General features: G+C 44.9%; 1 protein-coding gene and 1 pseudogene across 3 annotated transcripts in view; one reads left to right on the forward strand and one right to left on the reverse strand.

Annotated features, from left to right (window-relative positions):
• The window catches only part of ADCY8 (adenylate cyclase 8), a 270953-nt gene extending 247446 nt beyond the window's left edge, over window positions 1–23507 (forward strand). For all 3 annotated transcript variants that reach the window (XM_060201421.1, XM_060201427.1, XM_060201435.1), the window contains 4 exons: window positions 9407–9553; window positions 15064–15156; window positions 18038–18152; window positions 22922–23507. In XM_060201421.1, coding sequence (XP_060057404.1) covers window positions 9407–9553; window positions 15064–15156; window positions 18038–18152; window positions 22922–23409 — 843 coding nt within the window. In that variant the 3' untranslated portion in view covers window positions 23410–23507. The remainder of the gene's footprint in view (window positions 1–9406; window positions 9554–15063; window positions 15157–18037; window positions 18153–22921) is intronic.
• Window positions 16347–16470, reverse strand: LOC132542622 (small nucleolar RNA U3; annotated as a pseudogene).
• Window positions 23508–24201: the final 694 nt, after the last annotated feature.

Genomic DNA, 24201 nt, shown 5'->3' on the forward strand with positions numbered 1-24201 from the left:
TGACAAGGACTGTAAGATTCATATTTCTGAATTATCTAGAGTAGTTAAATTCAGAGACCAGAAAATAGGTGAATACCAGAATCTGAGATCTATTCCTTCGTGGGTGCAACATTCTAGTTTAATGTGAGAAAGGAGTTCTAGCATCTACTGATAATATGGTGCAGTTATGCTGATATACTGAGCACCTGTGAACAGTCTGTTTAAAAAATCAGGAAGATGGTAAGTCATGTGATATTCACACACTACAATTAAAATATTAACAAGTGTATAAGCATAAATATAAGTGTAGGTATGCACGTGTGTCTTATCTACTCAAGTGTATATGAACATGTATATGTGTATATGCGTAATCTCCTTAGCGTGTTGCCTAGAATCAAAGACTTTCTCAAAAATGCTTTTACTTAAAACTGGTTTTCTTATCATAGTATATATGATAAGCCTATCAGTGAAATCAATCCAGTTGCCATAGTTTGGTGCTTTGTTTTTCTTTACATTCTGGAGTTGGCTTATTGATGAGCACGTCAAAGAGATCCAAGTGAGCTGCCATTTATTATCTTGTAAGCATTGTTCTGGACACTGCAAGAGAAAGCTATAACCTAAACAGCTTCAAAGGCCTGGCAGCCGTGCAGCACATGAAGCACGTGTGGCTGTGGCGCCATGTACAAGCGCTGGGGGGGGGAGGGGCTTCATAAGCAGTGAAGCAGCGTGACAGGTGTCTCTTTTTTCTCTCCTCTATCTCCCTCTCCCTTCTCAACTTCTCTCTGTCCTATCAAAGTTTTTAAAAAGGAAAAAATGGAAACAGTAGTGGTGTATTTGTCATGCAAACATCGAACCCCAGCGATAACCCTGGTGGCAATTAATGAAAAGAAGGGGGAAGGAGGAGGAGGAAGCGGAGAGAAGAGAACTTTGCAATATAGCAAAGGGGGTGAGAAGGACTTCCAACCTAAGGAAAGAAATTGAAAACGGAGTTAATATTTTTGCCTGACTAACACAGATGTATGTAGAAATATATCCCATGGCTATGAATATATACTGAGTTTGCTAATCTTACCACTGTAGCGTTTGTTTTTTCACTTTACAGTGGATTCAGTGAGAGTTTTAGCTGTTTCTCCAATGCCACAAAGTTACTTATGGCAGGGGGAGGAGGGGCTTAAATCAATCCGTCAAGGAAACACCAGGGAAGTGGGAATGCCCGGAGTACAGAGATGTCTGGATGGATGTTAGGGGTGGAGAAAGCTAAAACAATAACGCTCACTTGGCCATTGGAGCTGACCTCTTAGACTTGGAGACATGGTCCTGTTGCTTCTCATTAGTAGGGAATATCTGTGAATAACAGATGAGTTTCTAGAAGTATCTGGTAGGTCCATTGACTCAAGGGGCAAAAAAAGAATGGAGGCAGGGAGTCGGGCAGTAGCGCAGTGGGTTAAGCACACATGGTGCAAAGTGCAAGAACTCCTGGAAGTATCCGGGTTCGAGCCTCCGGCTCCCCACTTGCAGGGGAGTGGCTTCACAGGCGGTGAAGCAGGTCTGCAGGTGTCTCTCTTTCTCTCCCCACCTCTGTCTTCCCCTCCTCTCTCCATTTGTCTCCATCCTATCCAACAACGACAATAACAACAACAATAATTACAACAAAAAGAAATAAATAAATAAATAAATAAATACTTTAAAAAAAGAAAAGAATGGAGTCATAGATTCTAACAGTTTGGAGATTGTTACAGTGATATTCAAAGAGCATCCAGGCTATTGGATGTGGTATTGGAAGAGCCAATGGGAACCTTTGAAAGCTTTCAGATAATCATATCTTTTCTCCAAAGTGGGTTTTGATGGCAATGGGCCAGCCATCCTGAAGAAGATTAGCTATACACTCTGCTAATTATTTAATTTTCAAAGTGCTGCAGGGAGGGTGGTATCTTTTCTAATGTTACATAGGGTTGCAAGGTTCTAGAAGGAAATAGGTCAATTCTTCCATAGGATAGGAGGCAAAGATAGTAGAGAAAGCTTCGACGAGCCTTGAGCTGTGCTTGGTCTGAAGAACAAAGAGGTAGTCATTTAAATAGACTTTTCAGTAAACTATTTTGCACCTGTTGTGTGATAGGCATCATGAAAACAATGAGAACTGAAAAATTCCAAGCAGGGAGTACTGGGAAGCTGGCAACAGAGTCTGAGTAGATGCAGTGAGGACAAAGCTGAAGACGCAGCCAAAGACCAGACTGGGAGCAGCACCAGTGTGGTCACGTGGGGTCAGCTTTGATGCCAGATTGCTGATAGCTGACCTCAGAGACTGTCTCAACTACAGGACATTAGCCTTGACCTCTAGAGCAAACCGATCCTTTCAGTGAGGCGAGTCACAAGGAACATTCAGCACAGAGTTTATAGCACACAAAGTGTTCAGCTAGCCCCATAGCAGATCCAGAGACCATCAGAATGAGCTTCACAGACACAACTTTTTACATTCACATGTGGGACAGACAGAATGACAGCAAGTACAGAAACATGCAAGGGCACTCACTTTGCACTGGGCTCATGATCTTTTTTCTTTGTTTGTTTGTTTTTATTGATTTAATAGCGATCAATAAGACCATAGAATGAGAGAGGTACAATTTCACACTAGATTTCTGTCTCCCATCTCCTCCATCGGAAGCTTCCTCAGTCTTTAAACCTCTGGGAGCTTGGACCCAGGACCATTATGGGATACAGAAGGCGGAAGATTGGGCTCATGCTCTAGTGGGCATGTGCAGATGGGAGCTTGGACCCAGGACCATTATGGGATACAGAAGGCGGAAGATTGGGCTCATGCTCTAGTGGGCATGTGCAGATGGGAGCTTGGACCCAGGACCATTATGGGATACAGAAGGTGGAAGACTGGGCTCATGCTCTAGTGGACATGCACAGATTCCCTGCCAGTCTACGGCTGGTGAAGGCAGATAAATACAGTCAGAGGCACCATTCAGAGAGGGCCACCTTGAGTTGGGCCATATGAAGGACCAAGACAGTGAAGAGGGGAGAGGAGTTCTGTGTGTTCAGCACAGACAGGGCAGTGCAAGGGAAATCACCTTGTATAATCACAGAACAAGGGGAAGATCGGCCTAGAGACTGTGCTGTGTTCTCAAGAGGATTAAAACAACTTAGCATGAATGAGTGACTTAAAGCAACAGAAATTGATTCTCATAGTTCCAGAAGTCAGAGAGTGGAATCAACGTGTTGCCAGAGTCATCTTCCTCCACGCTTTTCATGAGCTCAGGTGACCCAGGGATCATAGACACATCACGCTAATTGCCGTCTTTGGGGTTTTTTTTTTTTTTTTTGGTTGTTTTTTTTTTTTCCCCTTCATATGGTCTCTTCTCTTTTTGGAAGGATATGTCCTCCAATCTAGTCTCATCTGATCTCTTCTTTAGCTGCAGCTGCAGAATACTTGACTTCTAGATGAAGACTCATGGTGAGACTCAGAATGAGCCAGATGGCATGCTCTCCAGCCCATTTCAAGAGTGAAAGAGTGGTGAATAATGTGTAGATAAACCCAGTCACTATGTGGCAGTGAGGTCTTTGGGGCAACAGTGAGGCTTAGGGTTCCCTTCCCAGTGCAACAAGAAGTACTGGTAGGGAGTGGATAAGAGAGATAAAGGTTCAGCAACCAGAGAGGAAACACTAATTCAGCTTTATATATATATATATATATATATATATATATATATATATATATATATATATATATATATATATGGAGAACCAGAATGTATGTTTCTTGTAAAAAGTGAGAACTAACATAGAGAGAGGGGTGGGCAAGGCAGGGAACTTGCTCCTGATTCTGATAATTCTGTAAAACGACTGGAAAAAAGAATCTGGTGAGGAAGCCTAGTGTTGGGGTGATGGTAGCGGAAAGAGGCAGCCAAATCCCTTATTGCTTTTGGAATGGAGTCAATAGAACTTGAAGACGGATGTGAGAAGAGACAAATCAAAGGAGGGAAACAATTGGTTCAGTCTCTGACCATGTAGTAAGAGGAATCTCAAGAGGAAAGTGTAAGCTGCCTTTCCACGCCTTCTGGGTTATCACCTCAGACATGGCCTTAGTGTGTGGTGTTTCAGAGAGAAGGCCTGGCCAGGGCTAGCACACAGAGAGCTCCAGACTCTGCATTCAGAGGAGCTTTGTGAGTAGATGGAGCCAGTGAGGTGCCTTCGCCCCACAAGACTATTAGTCCCACAAGGACAAGAAGCCTTTGTCACTAGGGATCCCCAGCACCTGGTGTGCCTAACCCCTGGCCATGCTTTGAAAGGTTGTGGATGAATTGGAGGGGCCAGTAATTAATTCCCAGGGTGAAGTTTTCAAATACGAAGAGTGGAAACCTGGCCAAAGATGCTACAAAGACAATATGGCTTGTCTGAGGAGCTGGGATAAGGCAGTCCTCCACTGGTATTAATTTTCATTCAGAGTATGGAAGACCCTTAGATGAGGGACCAGGCAGTGGCATATCTGGTTAAGTGTTCACATGACAGTGCATGACAGTATGTAAGGACCCAAGTTCAAGCCCTTGGACCCCACCTGCAGAAAGCTTCACAAGGGGTGAAGCAAGGCTGCAGGTGTCTCTCTGTCTCTTTCCTTTTCTATCTCCCCCTCCCCTCTCAGTTTCTCTCTGTCTCTACCCAACAGTAGATAAATATATAATTAAAAGAAAAAAACAGAAAAAGAGAGCCAGTAGGATGGCAGCTGTTGGCTTGGTTATTAGTTTTAATTTGTGTCTCAGATACACTTAAGCATGGCGCTAACTCTCCAGTGACTCCATCGACATCCTGCCACTCATGTCACCAGCTGTCCCTTAAAGATATTTGAGATTTTAAGCATTGCCTGCAGGTGGGACGGGGACACCTGTGGGATTCATTTTCCATCCAAGTCACCACCAAAACACCAATGAAAGAAAAGCCAAGACTGTGAGTAATCTGCCAGTTGATCAGTCAGCTTTGTACTCAGGCCCTTATGGCTTCTTAGATGCAGGCTAAGGGGCCACATCAGGCCGTCCAAAAGATGGAGTTGTCTGGAACTGAGTTCAGGCCTGGTTTCCTCGGCTCTCCCCATGGTCAGGGGCTTTGTTGCAAGAGCTTCTCAAGGAAGCCAGGAAAGTAGAGAGACTATCAATGTGTGTCAGCCATGAACACCAGAAGAAGATGAAATACAAGGACCTCCACAGGGAAAACCCAAAACGACGAGAAAGAAAAGCCTCTTTTCTATCAAGATGCAGAAACAATGAGATATTTGGGACTCCGGGAAGAGAAAGAATGTACTGACATCATCACGAAAGGAAGGAAAAGAGTCAGAGATACCCAGAGACTCCACATGCTCCTCTGGTACTCAGGCCAAACCCTCCCTGGACACAGTAAATGACAAATCCAGCCTTAAACCTATGTCTAAGAGATTTGCAGAGAAATATCTTGTCATGCTTATTTGAGTTTTATGAATTTTTAAATGGTTCACAGTTGGCTAAGCTTAAATGCAGGCCTGTTTCCATCACCAAGAGACTGTTCCACACTGATGAGGTAGCATTTGCTGGATGCCTGTTGTACCAGGCACTGTGATAAGCTTTGACTCTCCTATTAGCAACCCTAAGACGACAGGAATTCCTTCCATGTGCCATATAGCCTTTTACCAGGCTGCCCCTGCTGTCTGGCAAGGAGTTATTAGTTTGACAAAATTGGGGTTTTATAGCATCTCTCTCTGTATCTCTCTCTCTCTCTCGTCTCTCTCCTTTATTTACTGGATATAGAGATAGCCAGAAATTAAGAGGGAAGGGGAGATAGAGAGGGAGAGAGAAACAGACACCTGCAGCACTGCTTCACCACTCGAAAAGTTTTCCCCATGCAGGTGGGGACTAAGGGCTCAAGCCTCAGCCCTTGCACATTATAACGTGTGCTCAGCCAGGTGTGCCACTACCCGGCCCCTTCTCTGTCTCTCTCTCTCTCTCTCTCTCTCTCTCTCTCTCTCTCTCTCTCTCTCTCTCTCTCCCCCCCCTCTCTCTCTGTGTGTGTGTGTGTGTGTGTGTGTGTGTATGTGTGTTTGGATACAGCGTTATCTTTGAGGTAGGACCTACACTGCTGAAAATTTTCCAAGAATTGGATAACATGTATGTAAATCTGAATGCATGTGTGAAAAATTTCAGTGCTTGTGTAACAGGAAAGGTACAACAGACAGAGGCAAGACTATGGTAATCTGTAAGAACTCCCAGTTTCCTGCTCTGATACTCTAAGAGGTATTTTTAGCTTCTCCTCTTGCTACAAACCTAGCCTGCAATCCACCTCTGTGATTCTGATTGAAAACCTCTGGGTCTGAGTGCAGCTTATAGAGGATCACAATGGTCCTCAAGGATGTGAGTGATAGGTCGGTAAGCATGAGAACGACCACCCCTAGGGTCTGGGTACCACAATGGTCCTCAAGGATGTGAGTGATAGGGCAGTAAGCATGGGAACACCCAACCTTGGGGGCTGGGGAAACAGCACAATGGTTATACAAAAACGCTATTTGGTCAGTGGTAGCACAACGGGTTAAGTGTACATGGTGCAAAGCTCAAGGACCAGCATAAGGATCGCAGTTCGAGCCCCCGGCTCCCCACCTGCAGGGGCGTCTCTTCCCAAGTGATGAAGCAGGTCTGCAGGTGTCTGTCTTTCTCTCCCCGTCTGTCTCCCCCTCCTCTCTCCATTTCCCTCTGTCCTATCCAACAGCAATGACATCAGTAGCAACAACAATAATAACCACAACTACGATAAAAAAAACAAGAGCAACAAAAAGGGAAAAATAAAAAAAGTTATTTGTACCTGAGGCATCAAAGGCCCCAGGTTCAAGCCTAATCACCACCATAAGCCAGAGCTGACTAGTGCTCTGTTAAAAGAGAGAGAGAGAGAGAGAGAGAGAGAGAGAGAGAGAGAGAGAGAAAACCCTCACTCCATGAATGGAAAAATGGAGGCTCAGAGAAGGAAAAGAATGCCCTCAAGGCCACATAGTGAATTCACATGCACACCCCACTGTATGAACGACAAAGGCCAATGCTGTGTTTCTGCCTCGTTCACTTTGCTGTCAGGGCTTGAGTGGGAGAGAAAGCAGAGCAGTGGCAACACACCATCCAGAAACAGAGTGCTGAACAGCAATTTACCCCCTGGAATATATTACATGTTTCATCCCTGTCACCCCCAAAAGTGTTATGGCAGTTTCTGGGGTTTTCTCTAAAAAGAGTGCTCAACTATTCTGGCCAGAAACTTTGTTGCATGATAGTCCCTGAGTTAAGCCCTTATAAGTGTCAGGCACTGTCACTGAGTCCCCAAAACCCACTAATCACCTTACTCAGAGCTGCTCAGAGGACACTAAGAGGCTGCCTTGGGCCAGGTGCTGAAGAATCATGAAACACAGATCCCACCTCTGCCACCATCTAGCTGTGTGACCTAGGGTAGCTTACCCAGCTTCTCCCTTCTCCCCTCTCTTTTCTCCCCTCTCATATTTTAGCAATCAAGGTTCCCAGGATGAAATCATGTCCAGAAGAGATCATCTCTCTCTCAAAATATTTTTCTTAATTTTATTATTTTCCTTAATTTATTTTATTTGATAGGCTAGAAAGTAGTTGAAAGATAGGGAGAGGTGGGGAGACCTGCAGCACTACTTCACTACTCGTGAAGTTTCTCTCCTGCAGGTGGGGGCTGGAGGCTTGAACCCAGGTCCTTGCACATAGTCACAAGCACACTTAGCCAGATGCACCACTGCCTGGCCCCCGGAAGTCTTCTCAGTTGATCTTTTCTCGTTTCTAGATGACTTCCTGGTGGATGTATTCCCCCTTGACATCCTCAGACTCTTCTCCTTGACATTTCATTCTCTCTCCCTTCCCTACCTCCACTGACTCTTAGAAGAAGTTTGAAGTGATCCAAATCTTAAAGGGTTGCACCCAACCAAGGTGTGTTCATCTTTGTCCAAAGTTTTCAAGCTAGATTGCCTTCCTGTTTCCACTCAATGTCCATTCACCTCGGAGTGAAATAAAGTGTATCTGGAACAGGAAAAATAGTTCCATGATTTAACAAGCAAGATGAAGATGCCAATGCAGATGACTCTATAGTCTTGGAACAGGTCAGTTATGTCTGAGAATCTTCATTTTTCTTAGAATCCAGTGGTGGGTGAAGTTAAGAAGAATGTGGAAGGTTTTAACTAGCTCTTAAGAGTACAAAAGGAATCAGTCCATGTTGGGCTAGTGACATGAGAGATGACCCAGGAACCAAGCTTGTGGCAGCGAGGCCATTCAAATCTTTATTCATCCACACCTCAGAGTCGGGCAGTAGCACACCTGGTTAAGCCATGTGGTGCAAACCGCAAGGGCCGGCATCAGCCTCCCAGTCCATGTGTGCACGTCTCCCTGAGCCTGGAAACCAGAAGAGACAAGTCGGAAATGGAAGTCACTTGACAATACCATACATGGTTAGGAAAGGGGTGGAGAAAGGTAAAAGGGGCCTGGGAAAGGTAGAGACGTCCTTAGCAGCTGTTGCTAGGGGTTTAACTGGAAGGATTGATAATACCCTGCAGTCATGAGGGTAGGAAAAGAATATATTAAATGAGCAGAATGGGTGGGGGAATAGGGAGGAGGCCTTAAGTCATTTGTTAGACAAAGCAGAAGCTTGATATGTAGATAATAAAAGTACAGGCCATAGTATCAAGGAATGCAGGGTGGAGCAGGGGAACCTGGCTTAATGTTTTAAGGAATGCCAGGCTCCTGGAGGCAGAAAAATGCAGGGTTTCTGGAGGCAGGGAGGAACTTTCAGGGAGGCGAAAAACTGAATCTGTGCCTCTTCCAAGCTCTGCCTCACAAGAGGGAGTCTTATAGTAAGATTTGTTTCCTCAGTTCCCCATTTTTCAGTGGGAAAAGCCTCACCTCGATCTACCTATTTCTCACAGGATACCCAGCAATCCACAGAAACAGATGAACAGTCAGGACACTTGTTGGTCTATTTACATAATCATTATTTTGTCTGAGACCCGCCCTGTCTGCAGGGCATTGGTTTAATCCCCACTGGTTTGCACTCTCTTTTCGCTCCACCCCCTCTCCTAGTCACACCCTGTTTTTACACCCTACCACTTTCTTCCTGGAGAGTATAAATGCAGATGAATAAAGCCAGCATGGCATTGCATTGCATTGCACTGCCTCCCAGCTCAACCATGAGTCCCTGGTCATCTGTCTCCCACCCGTGAAGCTAGCCCGTCATCACTGGGTCCAGCTGGTGTGGATGGAGGTCATGGGTGTGCCATGGTCCCAAATAGTGTGGTGATGCCACTGTGGTCACAGGGTTGACACAGTGCTGTCAGTGTCCCCAAACCTGTGCAGGAGTGGCGTCATGGAAGAACTCACTGGGGCAACTCTTTCTAGCTCTCTGTGTGTGGTTTTCTCTCCAGGAACTCTATTCTCAATCCTATGACGCTGTTGGGGTGATGTTTGCCTCTATCCCAGGGTTTGCAGACTTTTACTCTCAGACTGAAATGAACAACCAAGGAGTGGAATGTCTACGCCTGCTGAATGAGATCATTGCAGACTTTGATGAGGTAAAATAGACTGCAATGTACAATTCTTGTTGTTGTCATAGCATTGCGTTGTTCCCTGCAGCAATGACCATGTTTTCTATTTAACAAATCTCTAGGTTTCCATAAAAGCACAAGTATGTATTATCTAATTTAATTATTATAGCATTTATCTGTTGAAATATATACTGTTGTTTCTCCATTTAGGGATAAGTACTGTTAGATACTAGGTAGGGGGCTGGGTGTTGGCGCACCTGTCTAAGTGCACATAGTACGCAAGGACCCACACAGGGATCTGGGTTCAAGATCCCACTCCCCACCTGCAGGGAGGATGCTTCAAGAGTGATTCAGCAAGTCTGCAGGTGTCTCTCTCCCTCTTTCCCTCTCTACACCCCCTCCCCTCTCAATTCCTCTCTGTTCTATCTGATAAAATGTAAAAATGGCCTCCAGGAGCAGTAGCTTAGCAGTGATGGCAGTGAACCCCAACAATAACCCTGGAGGCAGAGAAAGAGAGAGAAGTTTTAACCCAATCACACACAACTAGAAAATGACAAAAAGAGGAATTGATCAGAGGTTACTTGCACCTTGTGAATAACACATAAAATATTGAAGACTGGGAAATATTATGCATGTACAAACTATTGTATTTACTATCGAATGTAAAACATTAATTCCCAATAAAGAAAAAAAAAAACAGTGCACAAGGACCTGGGTTCAAGCTCCTAGTCCCCACCTGCAGGGGAAAAGTTTCATGAGTGGTGAAGCAGGGCTGCAGATGGCTGTCTCTCTCTCTCTCTCTCTCTCTCTCTCTCTCTCTTTGTCTCCTATCTTTCTCCATATACATATATATAAAGAAAATAGAAAAGAGGGGTCGGTGGTGGTGCACCTGACTGAACACACATGTTACAGTTAGCAAAGACCCAGGTTCAAGTCCCCAATCCCTACCTGCAAGGGGAAAGCTTTGCAAGTGATGAAGCAGGTGTGTCTCTGCCTCTTTCTCTCTCTGCCTCCCTCTTCCTCTCAATTTCTGGCTATCTCTGTCCAATAAATAAATAAAGATAATAAAAAATAAAGTAGGAAAGAGGAGGGAAAAGACAGAGGAAGATGAGGGGAGAAACGAACAATAATAAAAACTCTTCCTGGTTATCCTACCCAAGAAATGCCCCCATGTGAATCCTGGGGTCACTGGACATGCTTCTTTCTTTGAGTTAAGAGAGGAATCTTTATATTCTGTCTAGCTTAACTCCAGCCAGACACCATGATGTTCACTTTAATAGTGAAGCAGCTCTTCTTGCTAATAAAATTACCATAGGAACTTGAGAACATGTAAAACTCATTCTTGGCTGCAATGAAGGCTGAAGATTTCTCAGAGCACGAGCTCTAAGACTGTGTTTGCCATGACTTGATTCTGGGATTCAACACAAGCTGTGTGGAGTATTGAATTAATAATGGAGCCGATTAAGACCCGCATTGCAGCCCAAGGCATTTTAACTAGAGAGTAAATAGATTTGCTGCATGAGCTCAAATCAAATACCGCACATCTCGCTACCTCTAAGTAAGCTTTTGAGGATAAGAAAGCTTTAGGTCTAAAATTGGTCTTCTGCCATATAGCACTGTTTTTTTCTAGTATTTATTTATTTGGGGGTCTGGGTAGTTGGAAAGAGGCAGAGGCAGGGAGATGGTCATTGAAAGGCATGGTGAGAAATCCAAACTAGAATATTAACAGGCAGAGATGGGCTGCTGAGAAAACCCACACCTACTGTATGTCTGATGGGATGCCATGCTGAAGTCATGAAGGGTACACTTTCTGCCCTGGGTGGTTGAAAAAGCTTTAAGATATAAAGCAGAAAGAAATTGTTTAGTAATCAGGAGCCTAAAAGTAAGAATAGAGCAGATAAGATTTGGGGTCTCCATTTTGGAAAAAACTAGGAATTCTATTTTAAGTGTATTCCAAGGGGCCCCTGACGTTACTAATTAATTTACATCAGACCCTATAAATTATGTCACTGCTCCTGTCTCCTCCTTCTGTCCTTGGACACATCATTTTACTACATGCAACCCCTGGTTAGTTAGTCTGCCACAAAATGTATGCAAGTATACTACCTTCCAAGTTTCTTTCTTCCCCATGTTTTAATAAATAATAATTTATAAGACTATAAATTAACAGGAGTATAGATTAACACTGTTCCCAACACACAAGATCTGTGTCCCTACACCCATCCACTCCCCTACAAAGGAGCTTAAAATCTACCCTTTGCGTCTGTTACTTTCCTGCGATACTCCAGTCCCAGCCCAAGTTCTGATTTGTGTTTCCCCTTCTGTTTTTCTTTCTCCACGTTTCTCTATAAGGAACAAGGAAAAATGAGCTTCTAGTCCCATGTCTCAAAGAAGGTAGACATTGCCTCTACTAATCCTTTTAATCTATGTTAATATTTTAGTCTTTACTTTCCATATGGCTTGAAAATATGAGCTTTTGGGGGGTTATAACCAAATGTTTGCCCCACAGGGCTTTGAAATCATGTAATGTAGCCATATTCTCACTCTGGGTCCTTAAACAACTTCTCTCATCCTTTTGTGTGCTTGGGTTTTACCAGCTTCACATACGGATAAAGTAGGATGCTGATAATGAGAAGTACAAAGATTATAAAGATAAGACCTTGAGACTTTATTTGGAGTGTAACAATGAACTCCTAATTGTATTACTCTGTATATCCGTTTCCTTTGGTTGCTATAACAAAGTGTCACACACTTGTTATCTTCAGACAGCTGAAGTGTATTCTCCCAGAGTCTGCAGCGTCCAAGATCAATGTTTCAGCAGGGAAGCACATTCTAGGGCAAAATCTCTCCTGTTCGATGCCAATTTCAAGTGGCTGCCAAAATCCCTTGGTGGGCTGTGTCATGTAGCTGCATCATTTCAGCTTCCACCTGCCTTTCCCCGGCCTTCTCCCACATGTGTCTCTGTATTCTCTGCCCTTCTTATCAAAACACTCATCATCAGATTCCAGGATCACCTCAGTCCAGTAAAACTCTATCTTTACGCATTCAGGTAGAAGACCTTGTTTCCAAATAAGGTCAGGGTTGAGGTTTGGCATGACACAAATTTGGGGGGAGAACAATTCCACTGAGTACACTGTCAAATCCTTATCAAAAATGATCTTGGACAAGTATGAGTTAAGATGTGTCCATGGTCTTCACACTGAAACATCTGCTTCTCATAGTCCTGAAAGTAAGTCTTCACCCCATGATGCACTGTCAACAGGAAGTGCACAGAGCAAGGACTAGATGTGAATAGCTTTGTCATCTAAAAGAGTTGAAGGATGAACCTGAAGGAAGAGCCCTGAATGACCCAGAAATAGTCAATGCAAAGGCCCAGAGCAGGCCTGATGCATTGGCATCAGCAAGGAGGCCGGCTGGAGTGACTGGCACAGAATGAGCAACAGGGTCAAGGCGAGGCAGCTCTCGCCAGTCATGGTAAAAACCTTGACTCTGACCATGAGTAAAGCGGGCAGCCTCAGGAGAGCTTTGCACAGAAAGGGGGCAGTGGCAGGAGTAGGCAGCTTCCCATGACACAGCCAGCAGGTATAAGCCGCTGTGACTTGAGCTAGCGGCCTTAGAGGGAGGTGTTATGACTCTAGACATGTGTTTCCAGTAAAACAAAATAGAAACAAACAAAATAATATACATGGAGAGACAGGTGAACCAGAAAACATTTATGATTTTTTTCTTTAATAACTTAGCTTTGCTTATTTCAGAAATTCACAGAAGCAGACCTACTCCTTAAAGTACATCAATTTAGGGACCGGATGGTGGCACACCTGGTCTGGCACACATGTTACAGTGTTCAAGGAAGGACCCAGGTTTGAGCCCCCAGTCCCCAACTGCAAGGGGAAAGCTTCACAAGGGGTGAAGCAGGTCTGCAGGTGTCTCTCTTTCTCCCTCTCTATCTCCCCTACCTTCTCGATTTCTGTCTGTCTCTATCCAATAAATAAAGATAATTTTTAAAAAAATTTTAAAGAGTATAGTTTATGCTCATCCTGGGTCTTACGCAAAGCAGGTACTGAGTGACAAGGGTACACCCACCTGCTGCCTGAATGCATGGTGCTCAGAGAGAAAAGTATTCCCTCAAAGATTCAAATGAGTCAGTGGCAGACCCTCCAAGTGGCTTTTTCTCAGATTAACTCACACTTGCCCTTGATCATTTTGCTTATGAATCTGACAGTGTGTTGAGTGGAATAGTTCTCCCCAAAATCCACGGTCGTTCCAACCCTCAACTGTGACCTTATTTGGAAATAAAGCCGTCATTCAAGTATACCGGGCATTGCTCTTATCCAGCATTTGCAGTCCTTACATTATCTGATGAGGTTAAACTTAAAGTGATTGAAGGAAGTGAAGGAGCAGGTAGGAGAGGAGGGTGGTGGTGTCAAGGCCTAAATAGTAGATATTTGACTGGGAACCTTACGGTGACTTCTTTGGGTCTCTGTACTTGCTTGCAGAACTTATTGAGTCTGAGTCTACGGGCTGCAGACTACTGAGCACTTTCACTTTGAGGTATCTGTTTCCCCTAACCTAGGCATCCATGTGTTCATGTACCCTGTGCCCTAAGCCCTGGCCCGCTCTAGATTCTGTAACTTTCCTGGAGATGTGCCATTTGAAGTGCAGCTGGGGAATCCCATGTGTGAGGAAAGGCCTCACCTGATTATTGGAGTTGGAGGGTTGGTATCTCAGGGTTGGCATCTCTGGATATAGTCTGAAGTGGAAATAAGGAACTTCAGAGCACTTTTGCTATTTATTTTATTTTAGTATTAATATTTGCCTCCAGGGCTGTTGCTGTTGTTATTGTTGTTGTTATTGTTGTTGTTATTTGCACCAGCTGGGGCTTGATGCCTGCACTATGAATTCACTGCTCCTGGAGACCAACTTTCCCATTTTGTTGCCCTTGTTACTGTCACTGTTGTTGCTGTTGTTATTGTTGGATAGGAAAGAGAGAAATTGAGAGGGGGGGGAAGACAGAGAGAGGGAGAGAAAGACACCTGCAGACCTGCTTTACTGCTTGTGAAGGGACCCCCTGAAGGGGGGGGCTGGGGGCTGGAACCAGGACGCTGGTCCTTGCACTTCATGCCATGTACGCTTAACCCCATATGCTACCACCAAGAGCCCCAGAGTAACTCTTTTTTTATATTTATTTATTTGCTTTTGTTGCCCTTGTTGTAGTTATTGTTATTGATGTTGTTTTTGTTGGACAGGACAGAGAGAAATAGAGAGAGGAGGGGAAGACAGAGAGGAGGAGTGAAAGACAGACACCTGAAGACCTGCTTCACCACCTGTGCAGTGACTCCCCTGCAGGTGGGGAGCCAGGGGCTCAAACCAGGATCCTTATGCAGGTCCTTGCACTTAGCACCATGTGTGCTTAGCCCGCTGCGCTCCTGCCCGACTCCTCAGAGTAACTCTTAAAGATAAGATATTACTGGATCTTTGGGTGTGTTTTCAGAAGCTCCAGACTGCAAAGCTAACACCACTGCCCTCATCTGTTTCAGCTGCTCGGCGAAGAGCGGTTTCAAGACATTGAGAAGATTAAGACCATTGGCAGCACCTACATGGCTGTGTCGGGCCTGTCACCTGAAAAGCAGGTACGAAAACATTTCACTTGCGATCGCAAGTTCTACTTTGTCTTGTCAATGACAATAGGGAGTCTGGAGGTGGGGAGGAAGGAAATCTGATGAACTGGAGAGTGTACTTGCAAGATAGACATGTGCTTCCAAGAACATAGATTTGCTAGAGAAAAGAGAAGATTCTGAAGTGCTAGAAGGGCTACTGAAAGCATCAGGACATCGGGGATGCTGCAGCTATGAGTATTCAGGCTATGACCATCCTGTGACTTCAGTTTGTCCAAGCACACTTTCCAGTATGCTTACCTGGTGATGACTTGTCTCCTCTCACCCAATGGGATTAAAGAACTATGAATGAGGGCCTGGGTGGTGGCACACTTGGCTAAGTACATACCTTACAAAGCACAAGGACTGGGCTTGAGGCCTTGGTCCCCACCCACAGGGGGTAAGTTTTGCAAGTGGTGAAGCAGGGCTGCAGGTGTCTCTCTGTCTCTCTTCTTCTCTATCTCCCCCTCCCATCTCAATTTCTGACTGTCTCTATCCAATAAATAAATAAAGATAACAATTGGAAAAATTTTTAAAGAATTATGAATGAAGTGACCCTTCTTTGGAATTGAAAAACTTTTAGGCTTCACTTTTAAGCAAGATTATGGGATACTGTGAAGCTATACTCCTATCACTGGAATTGTCTTCTAAATCAAGATTTCCTCAATAAAATGAGCGATTTATTTTTTTTAATCAGGACCATGAAGACCATGGTAGTGTTTTGGTTGTAGGTTTTAATAAACCCACAAGACTAAGGAATTTTCTTGTTCTTCCTCTTGTTTTCACTTCCCAAAATAGTCTGCAACAATAACAACAGCAGGGAAGGTCATAGCTCACCTATACATGAGGACCCGGGTTCAAGTCCTGGGCCTTTGCCTACAGGGAGAAGCCTCATAAGTGGTGAAGCAAAGCTGCAGGTGCTTCGCTTTCTCTTTCCCTCTCTGTCTCTGTCTCGCTCTTCCCTCTCAATTTCTCTTTGTTTCTATCAAAAAGGAAGACAAAAGGAAAAAAAATTGGCCAACCAAGAACAATGAATTCCTCTGCAGACACCAAGCCTCAGAGATGACTCAGGTAGCAATTTTAAAACGACCAGCAGTAGCTCTGGCTGGAGAGTTAACTGTCAGACACTAGTGTTAGGCGCAACACTCCTGTCCACATGAATCATCTCAGATGACCTTCTGCTCCCTAAGCAAAGCCCTACAGCTACAAGATCAGCAATAAGTCCCTTGTGGCTCTGAACCCAAGTTTTTGGTCACATACTATAGAAATGATCCCTGAAAGTATAGTCTTCTGAGGCTAAGTTTTTAGGAAGATAAGCTTTCCATTCCTTCTTTTATTCCTCCCTTTATTTTCTTTCCAAAAGGAAAGAAATCGAGAAATATTCCTAGAGAAACTCACCATGGCAGTCGGGTGCCTCTACATGGGGTACTCTTTGTCAGGAGTCCCGAAAGGACAGTCTGCAGACGAAAACCAGCTAGATTTCATAAATACAATTTTCTCTCTTAGAGCTATTCTATTAATGATTTAATGATGACTAACAAGATTGTAAAATAACAAGGGGTACAATTCCATACAGTTCCTGCCACTCGAATTCTGTGTCCATCACCTCCACTTGGAGCTTCCCTAGTCTTTATCCCTCTGGGAGTCTGGACCAAAATTCTTTCTGGGGAGCAGAAGGTGGGAGTTCTGGCTTCTGTAATTGCTTCTCCACTGGACATGGGTGTTGGTGGGTGGATCTGTTCCCCCAGCCTGTTTCTGTCTTTCCTTAGTGGGGCAGGACTCTGGGCAGAGGAGACTTTGTGACATATTGGTGAGGTTGTCTGCCCAGGGAATTCAAGATGGTGTCATGGTAGTGTCTATAACTTGATGGCTGAAAGGCAATAAGATATAAAGCAGGACAAATAGTTTAATAAATAAGAGCCCAAAAGTAGAAATAGAGCAGATGAAACTAGGGGTCTTTGTGTGGGTAGAAACCAGGAAGTCTACTTTAGATATGTTCCCAGGAGCCCATAAATACAGTTCTGTTGGAGTGGAGTGATACCCACACTGTGCTCTCTGGCTCCTTTCAAGCTAAAATAGCAGGACTGAGTAGTAATAACAAAGACCATATTAAGCCTGCAAATGTCAGATACTTGCAAGCTCCCAAAAGTCCCTTCCCACACACTGTCTCATTCAAGCCTTATGAAGTTAACACAACAAATACACTTATTCCCATCATAGAGATGAGGGAACAGAAGTTCAGGGAGGCACACGGGCTTCTGCCACCCTTTCCTCATGAGTTTTGTGAACAAGTGTCTATGTACTGTGCACAGGGATACATGCAATGACCCAGGTTTGAGCCCCCAGCTCCCCACCTGGAGCAGGGATCCTTCTTCACAAGCAGTGAAGCAGTTCAGCAGGTGTCTATCTTTCTCTCCATCTCCTCCTCCTCTCTCAATTTTCCCTCTGTCCTACTGAATGAAAAGGAAAAAGAATAACAAAAAACAGACACTGAGAACCTCAAAAGAATTAGATTAAATATAGATAGAGACAGAGAGATATGGAAAAACATAAATATGGGGTGGGGGGGAGAGGGAGAGGATGGAGAGGAGACTCGGGAATTTATAATACAGAAATGTGACTGAAGTTGTGTAGCTACGAGAAAAGGCAATGGTGAGACATGCATGTGCCCTTGCCAGCAAATCTCTCACTGCCTTATGTTTCCGACTTGTTGGGCTGTCTGTTGAGGCTCTCATATGCCTGGTTATTTCTGAGTAAGTGATGTGTTGATGGAGTCAGAACACCAAGCTGATCCCTGCTGCCTGCAGGATGCTCCTGTTTGCGACACTGAATGAATTCTTTCTCGCCTCTGCTCCAGCGGTGTGAAGATAAGTGGGGACACTTGTGTGCCCTGGCCGATTTCTCGCTTGCCCTGGCTGAAAGCATACAGGAAATCAACAAGCACTCGTTCAACAATTTTGAACTTCGGATCGGTGAGTAGTGGCTGAAAGTGCTGTGGGTGAGAGCCCCCAGAGTCGGCAGACTTTGTTCTATAGGAAGCTTCCATGTCTGGCATCAAGGCAGGAAAGCTCTCTCAGACAAAATACAAAACAAGAGGTTTCATGTGACCCTGACAAGGACACTGATGGGGCCTTTTGCTCATTCCATATGCTAGAATCCAGGAGGAAAAACAATATTGGCCTGTGTGCAAAAATACAAAACAGACCGGAGCCCCTAGCTACCTTCTTTCCCCACTTATCGGTGCTGAATCCTCAGGCAAGGCTCTGCTGGGAGAGGTAGCTGGTAGGTGGCCATCTCATTCCAGATTCTGTGCCCCCTCAGCTGGCAGAGGCAGTCTGGGTCTCCGTTCTTCTGATTACTGCCTTGAGCTAAGAGCCTCACTCTAGTCCTGAGATGGAACTATTAACACTAACCAGAGACAAGCAGCCTTGTGGATCTTCTGGGCCACACAGCCCAGCTTTTTGAGATTAGCTGGCAAACCCACTTGAGCACACACATTGCCATGTTCAAAGACCTGGGTTCAAGCCTTCAGTCTTCGCCTGTGGGGGGGGGGGGGGAGGGGGGCTATGCAAGGAGTTGAGCTGTGCTGCAAGTCTCTCCCGGTCTCTCTTTGTGTGTGTCTGTCTCTCTCTCAGTTTCTCTCTCTCTTTCTCTCTCTCTTTCTCTCTCTCAGTCTCTTCCTCAATTTATTGCTGCCACGATTATTGCTGGGTGCTGGCACTCTGAATCCACCACTCCTAGTGGCCATTGTTTTTCTTCTTTTTCTATCTAACATTTATTAGATAGGATAGAGAGCAATTGAGGAAGTATGAGGAGATAGAGAGGGTTGAGAAACACAGACACCTGCAGACTTGCTTCATTGTTTATGAAGTGGACCCCCAACAGGTAGGGAACTGGGGCTCGGACCCGGGTCCTTGCGCTTAATAATATGTGCAGTTTAACCAGGTGCGACACCACCCAGCCCCTCTCTCTCCCTTTCTGTCATCCCTAACCCTCTCAATCTCTCTTTATCCTATTAAAATAAAACAAAAGAGAATTTAAAAATTAAACACACTTATGCAAAGTGACAGTATAACAGCAGGCATAACAAGGTTGCTTGATATAACAAGGCTATAACAAGGCATAACAAGAAAGCTTGGTATTTGGTACAGTTTTCCATTTCCTTAGGGATCTCTGATCAGTTTTGAGGGCCTCCTAAAGCACAATGTGAAATCCCAAGTTTGGATCCATTGCTCATTTTATAGACGGTGCAGATATGTGGGTTAGATCATCTGGGAAGAAGGCAGAACTACACACACAGACACACACACACATATGGGAAGAAGGCAGAACCACACACACACAGACACACACACACACATCTGGGAAGAAGGCAGAACTACACACACACACACATCTGGGAAGAAGGCAGAACTACACACACACACATACACACACACACATACACACACACACACACACACACACACACACACACACACGAGTGAAATTTGAGAAAGAAACCTTCCAGCCTGCGTGAGGATTTTAATGAATAGCTCTTCAAAGTTCACAAAGCCCTTCTAAGCTATCATATCATTTAACTGTCATGTTCCTCCTGTGAGTAGACAGAAAAGGGAGGTAATATTATGCTCCAGTTTGATGTAGGCAAATCAGTTCTCTAAAGGGGGAAATATTTCCCCAGGGACAAAGAGTTAGTTGCCACAGGTCCAAACTACAAACTACCAACTGGGGCTCGAACCTGGGTCCTTGCACATGATAACATGTGCACGTGGTCACATGTGTGCCACCACCCAGCCTCATTGATCCCATCTCATCGCCCCTGATTACATAAACTACCTCTGTGTTCAGGGTTAAAGTTCTGTTCTTCATTCCTGGTTGAATTGTGTAGTCAGTGACTTCAGAAAGAATGGTCAGTTGCCTCAGTGGGAGATGTGGGGCTAACACTTACACATCCCATGCAGAGAAGAAACATACATTACAGTTTATTTTATTTGATGAGCAAAGGTGCTTGACATTCTTAGGATCTGACAAGTTAGATACTGGTACTTCTTTTCTCCTTCCTTCCTTCCTTCCTTCCTTCCTTCCTATTTTCCTTCCTTCTTCCCTCCCTGTTTCTCCCCCTCTCTCTCTCTCTCTCTCTCTCTCTCTCTCTCCTCTATCTAGGGAAAAGCAAGTAAAGTAAAATGACACAGCAAGTAAGGAGCTCTCAGATCTGAGGACTGTAGCAAAAGGTGTTGTAGACTCACCCTGGCAGCCACAACGTCACTGCTCTCTGTCAGGGAGTCCTGATTAAAAACTGAGGTTGGAGTCATTGGTTGGCTGTATGACCATAGACATGTTCTTCTTCTCCTCTCTCTTTAGTTTTCTGTATAATTTATTTATTTACTGGACAGAGACAGCCAGAAATCAAGAGGGAAGGGGGTGGGACAAAGGGAGAGAGACAGACACCTGCACCATTACTTCACCACTGGCAAAGCTTTCCTCCTTCAGGTGGGGACTGAGGGCTCCAACCTGGGTCCTTGCAGACTGTAACATGTTCACTCAACCACTATCCTCTACCTTTGCAAGTGGTGAAGCAGGGCTGCAGGTGTCTCTCTCTGTCTCTCTGTCATCCCCTTCCCTCTCAATGGCTGGGTGTCTCTATCCAACAAATAAATAAAGACAATAAAAAGTATTTTAAAGCAATGGGGTCAAAGCAATTTTTTAATGTGTCTTATCACACTGTTGCCATAGTTAAAAGGTGAGGGAGGGTTAATCTCAACAGAACTGAGCATCTCAGTTTGTAGTTTGGACCTGTGGCAACTAACTCTTTGTCCCTGGGGAAATATTTCCCCCTTTAGAGAACTGATTTGCCTACATCAAACTGGAGCATAATATTACCTCCCTTTTCTGTCTACTCACAGGAGGAACATGACAGTTAAATGATATGATAGCTCAGAAGGGCTTTGTGAACTTTGAAGAGCTATTCATTAAAATCCTCACGCAGGCTGGAAGGTCTCTTTCTCAAATTTCACTCGTGTGTGTGTGTGTGTGTGTGTGTGTGTGTGTGTGTGTGTGTAGTTCTGCCTTCTTCCCAGATGTGTGTGTGTCTGTGTGTGTGTTTCTGCCTTCTTCCCAGATGTATGTGTGTGTAGTTCTGCCTTCTTCCCAGATGTGTGTGTGTCTGTGTGTGTGTGTGTGTGGTTCTGCCTTCTTCCCAGATGTGTGTGCGTGTGTGTCTGTGTGTGTGTGTGTGGTTCTGCCTTCTTCCCAGATGTGTGTGCGTGTGTGTCTGTGTGTGTGTCTCTGTGTGTGTGTGTGGTTCTGCCTTCTTCCCAGATGTGTGTGTGTGTGTGTCTGTGTGTGTGTGTGTGTGTGTGTGTGTGTGTGTGTGTGTGTGTGTGTGTAGTTCTGACTTCTTCCCAGATAATCTAGCCTACATATCTGCACAACTTATACCAACACTCTCTTCAGACCAATACTCATAGACGGCTTACCTAACATTCTAAAACCTATCCCCTCCCATCTTTTTCTATCCTTTTGACCTGGTTTTTTTATAATTTTTATAATTACGTTTTGTAATCATCTTTATTTCCTTATTGGATAGAGATAGCCAGAAATTGGGAGGGACGACGGAAGAGAGGGGGAGAGAGAGAAAGAGGAAGAGAGGGAGAGAGAGAGAGAGACCTTCAGCCCTACTTCACCACTTGTGAAGCTCTCTCCCTGCAGGTGGGTACTAGGGGATTTGAACCAAGGTCCTTGCGCGTTGTAAAGTGCGCTCAGCAAGGTGAAGCACCCCCTGGCGCCCCAGTTGGTTTTTCTTGATAGCTTTTATCACTCATTGGTGTACATTATATTTTAAACTGTTTTCTCCCTCTCCCTCCCCCCCACCCCAGTAGGAAGTAAGGCTGAGTGATGGCCCTTTACTTTCCCACCCTGTCCTCAGTACCTCAGTATACCGAGACACAGAAGTCAGACACAGAAGCCATCTTTCCTAGAATAAGAAGTCAATGTTGCATGAATTAGGAGGCATTAAACCTGCCATTAAATTTTTCAAAACAGAGGCCAGGTAATGGTGCACCTGGTTGAGTGCACATGTTATAACGCGTAAGGAAGCAGGTTCAAGGCCCCAGTTCCCAACTACAGGGGGGAAAGCTTTATGAGTGGTGAAGCAGGGCCGCAGATGTCTATCTCCTTCCCTCTTGATTCCTGGCCTCCTCTATCCACTATATCAGTAAATATAATAACTTTTTTTTATTTAAAATACAGTACGGCGATCAGAAGAAATAAATGATCAAAATGGAGAGAAAGGTGAGGAAAAGACAGAAAGGTGGAAAATGGCCAGCAGGGCAGAGCAATGCACGACACAGTGTAAAAGTGAGGAGGAGAGAGGGGAGTGGTGGTAATTCAGACTGGCACACAAGGCAAGAGGCAGAACGGCGACATCCTTCTCAGTGCTTCCAAGGAAGATGAACGTATCTTGCCAACCAAAGGAGACATGTACATGCCATGTGTCTTAGTGGGTTGTAGCTTGATCAGCTGGCAGTCAGCAGGAGTCGGGAAGTAGCGCAGGAGGACAAAGAGAGACAGAGGCTGGTCAGGAGGCTGGCACCGTGGGCCGAGGGAATGGTTCTGCAGACCAGACTAGAACAGAGGTGGCAGAGAGCCGCACAAGTGCTCAGAGCCCTTGCGGGCCGAGGCTGCCAGAGAGGTCAGTGCGGTAGCTTCTTCTCTCATCGCCAGCCCTGTGTTTCACTCGCAGGTATCAGCCACGGCTCGGTGGTAGCTGGTGTCATTGGCGCTAAGAAACCACAGTATGACATTTGGGGCAAAACTGTGAACCTGGCCAGCCGGATGGACAGCACAGGCGTGAGTGGCAGGATCCAAGTCCCCGAGGAGACCTATCTCATCTTGAAAGACCAGGGCTTTGCCTTCGACTATCGAGGAGAGATTTATGTGAAGGGCATCAGTGAACAGGAGGGAAAGATCAAAACGTACTTTCTCCTGGGAAGAGTCCAACCCAACCCGTTCATCCTCCCCCCAAGAAGACTGCCAGGGCAATACTCCTTGGCCGCTGTCGTCCTGGGCCTTGTCCAGTCCCTCAATCGGCAAAGGCAGAAGCAGCTACTCAATGAGAACAACAGCCCGGGGATCATCAAGGGCCATTACAACCGTCGGACTTTGTTGACACCCAGTGGGTCAGAGCCTGGAGTCCAAGCTGAAGGCAACGACAAACGTGATTTGCCATGAAAAGCATTTTCTTTCTGTTTCTTGTCTTTTCTTTTTTGTATTTCTTTTATATATAAAATAAATATACTAATAAAAAGGTTTAATTTTTTTTACAACAAGGAAGATTTCATTGGTCGTTAATGGTGTAGATGAGAGACACTATGTGACTTTCTTTTCAACCACAGGCAACTGTTCAATCATTTACAATCATTTGTGTCAAGGTTCCTAGGCACACAGAAATAAAATCTAGTTTCTGACCCTGAGAGGATCACGAGCAAGAGGACAAGAGGGACAGGTAGGGGCTGGGTGGTAGCACACCTGGTTGGGGGCACATAGCATGAAGCACAAGGGCCTGTGCTAGGATCTGGGCTCCAGCCCCTGCTGCCCACCTGCAGGGAGACACTTCAGAAGCAGTGGAGCAGCTCTGCAGGTGTTTCTCTCTCTCCCTCTCTGTGTCACCCCTCCCCTCTCAATTCCTCTCTGTCCTAGCAAATAAAATAGGAAAAAAGGCCGCCAGGAGCAGTGGATATGTAGTACTGGCACCGAGCCCCAGTGATCATGCTGGAGAGGCTTTTAAAAATTTTTAAAAAGAGAAGCAGATAAACAGAAACTCAACACAAGGGGATAATCAATAGCAACTGTTATTTATCAAATGTCTGTCATGTGGCAGGCTATTGTCAAAGTCTTTACATACTGATTTCATGTAGTTTTCACAATATTCATACATTCAAGGGAATATGTGTAAAACACCAACAAGATGCCTAAGTGTGCTTCCCTGGGCTATGGAGAAATCTTGGCCAAAGTCTTTGTCTC

This window comes from Erinaceus europaeus, chromosome 1 (genome assembly GCF_950295315.1).
Source record: "Erinaceus europaeus chromosome 1, mEriEur2.1, whole genome shotgun sequence".
In the NCBI taxonomy this organism is placed as follows: Eukaryota; Metazoa; Chordata; class Mammalia; order Eulipotyphla; family Erinaceidae; genus Erinaceus; species Erinaceus europaeus.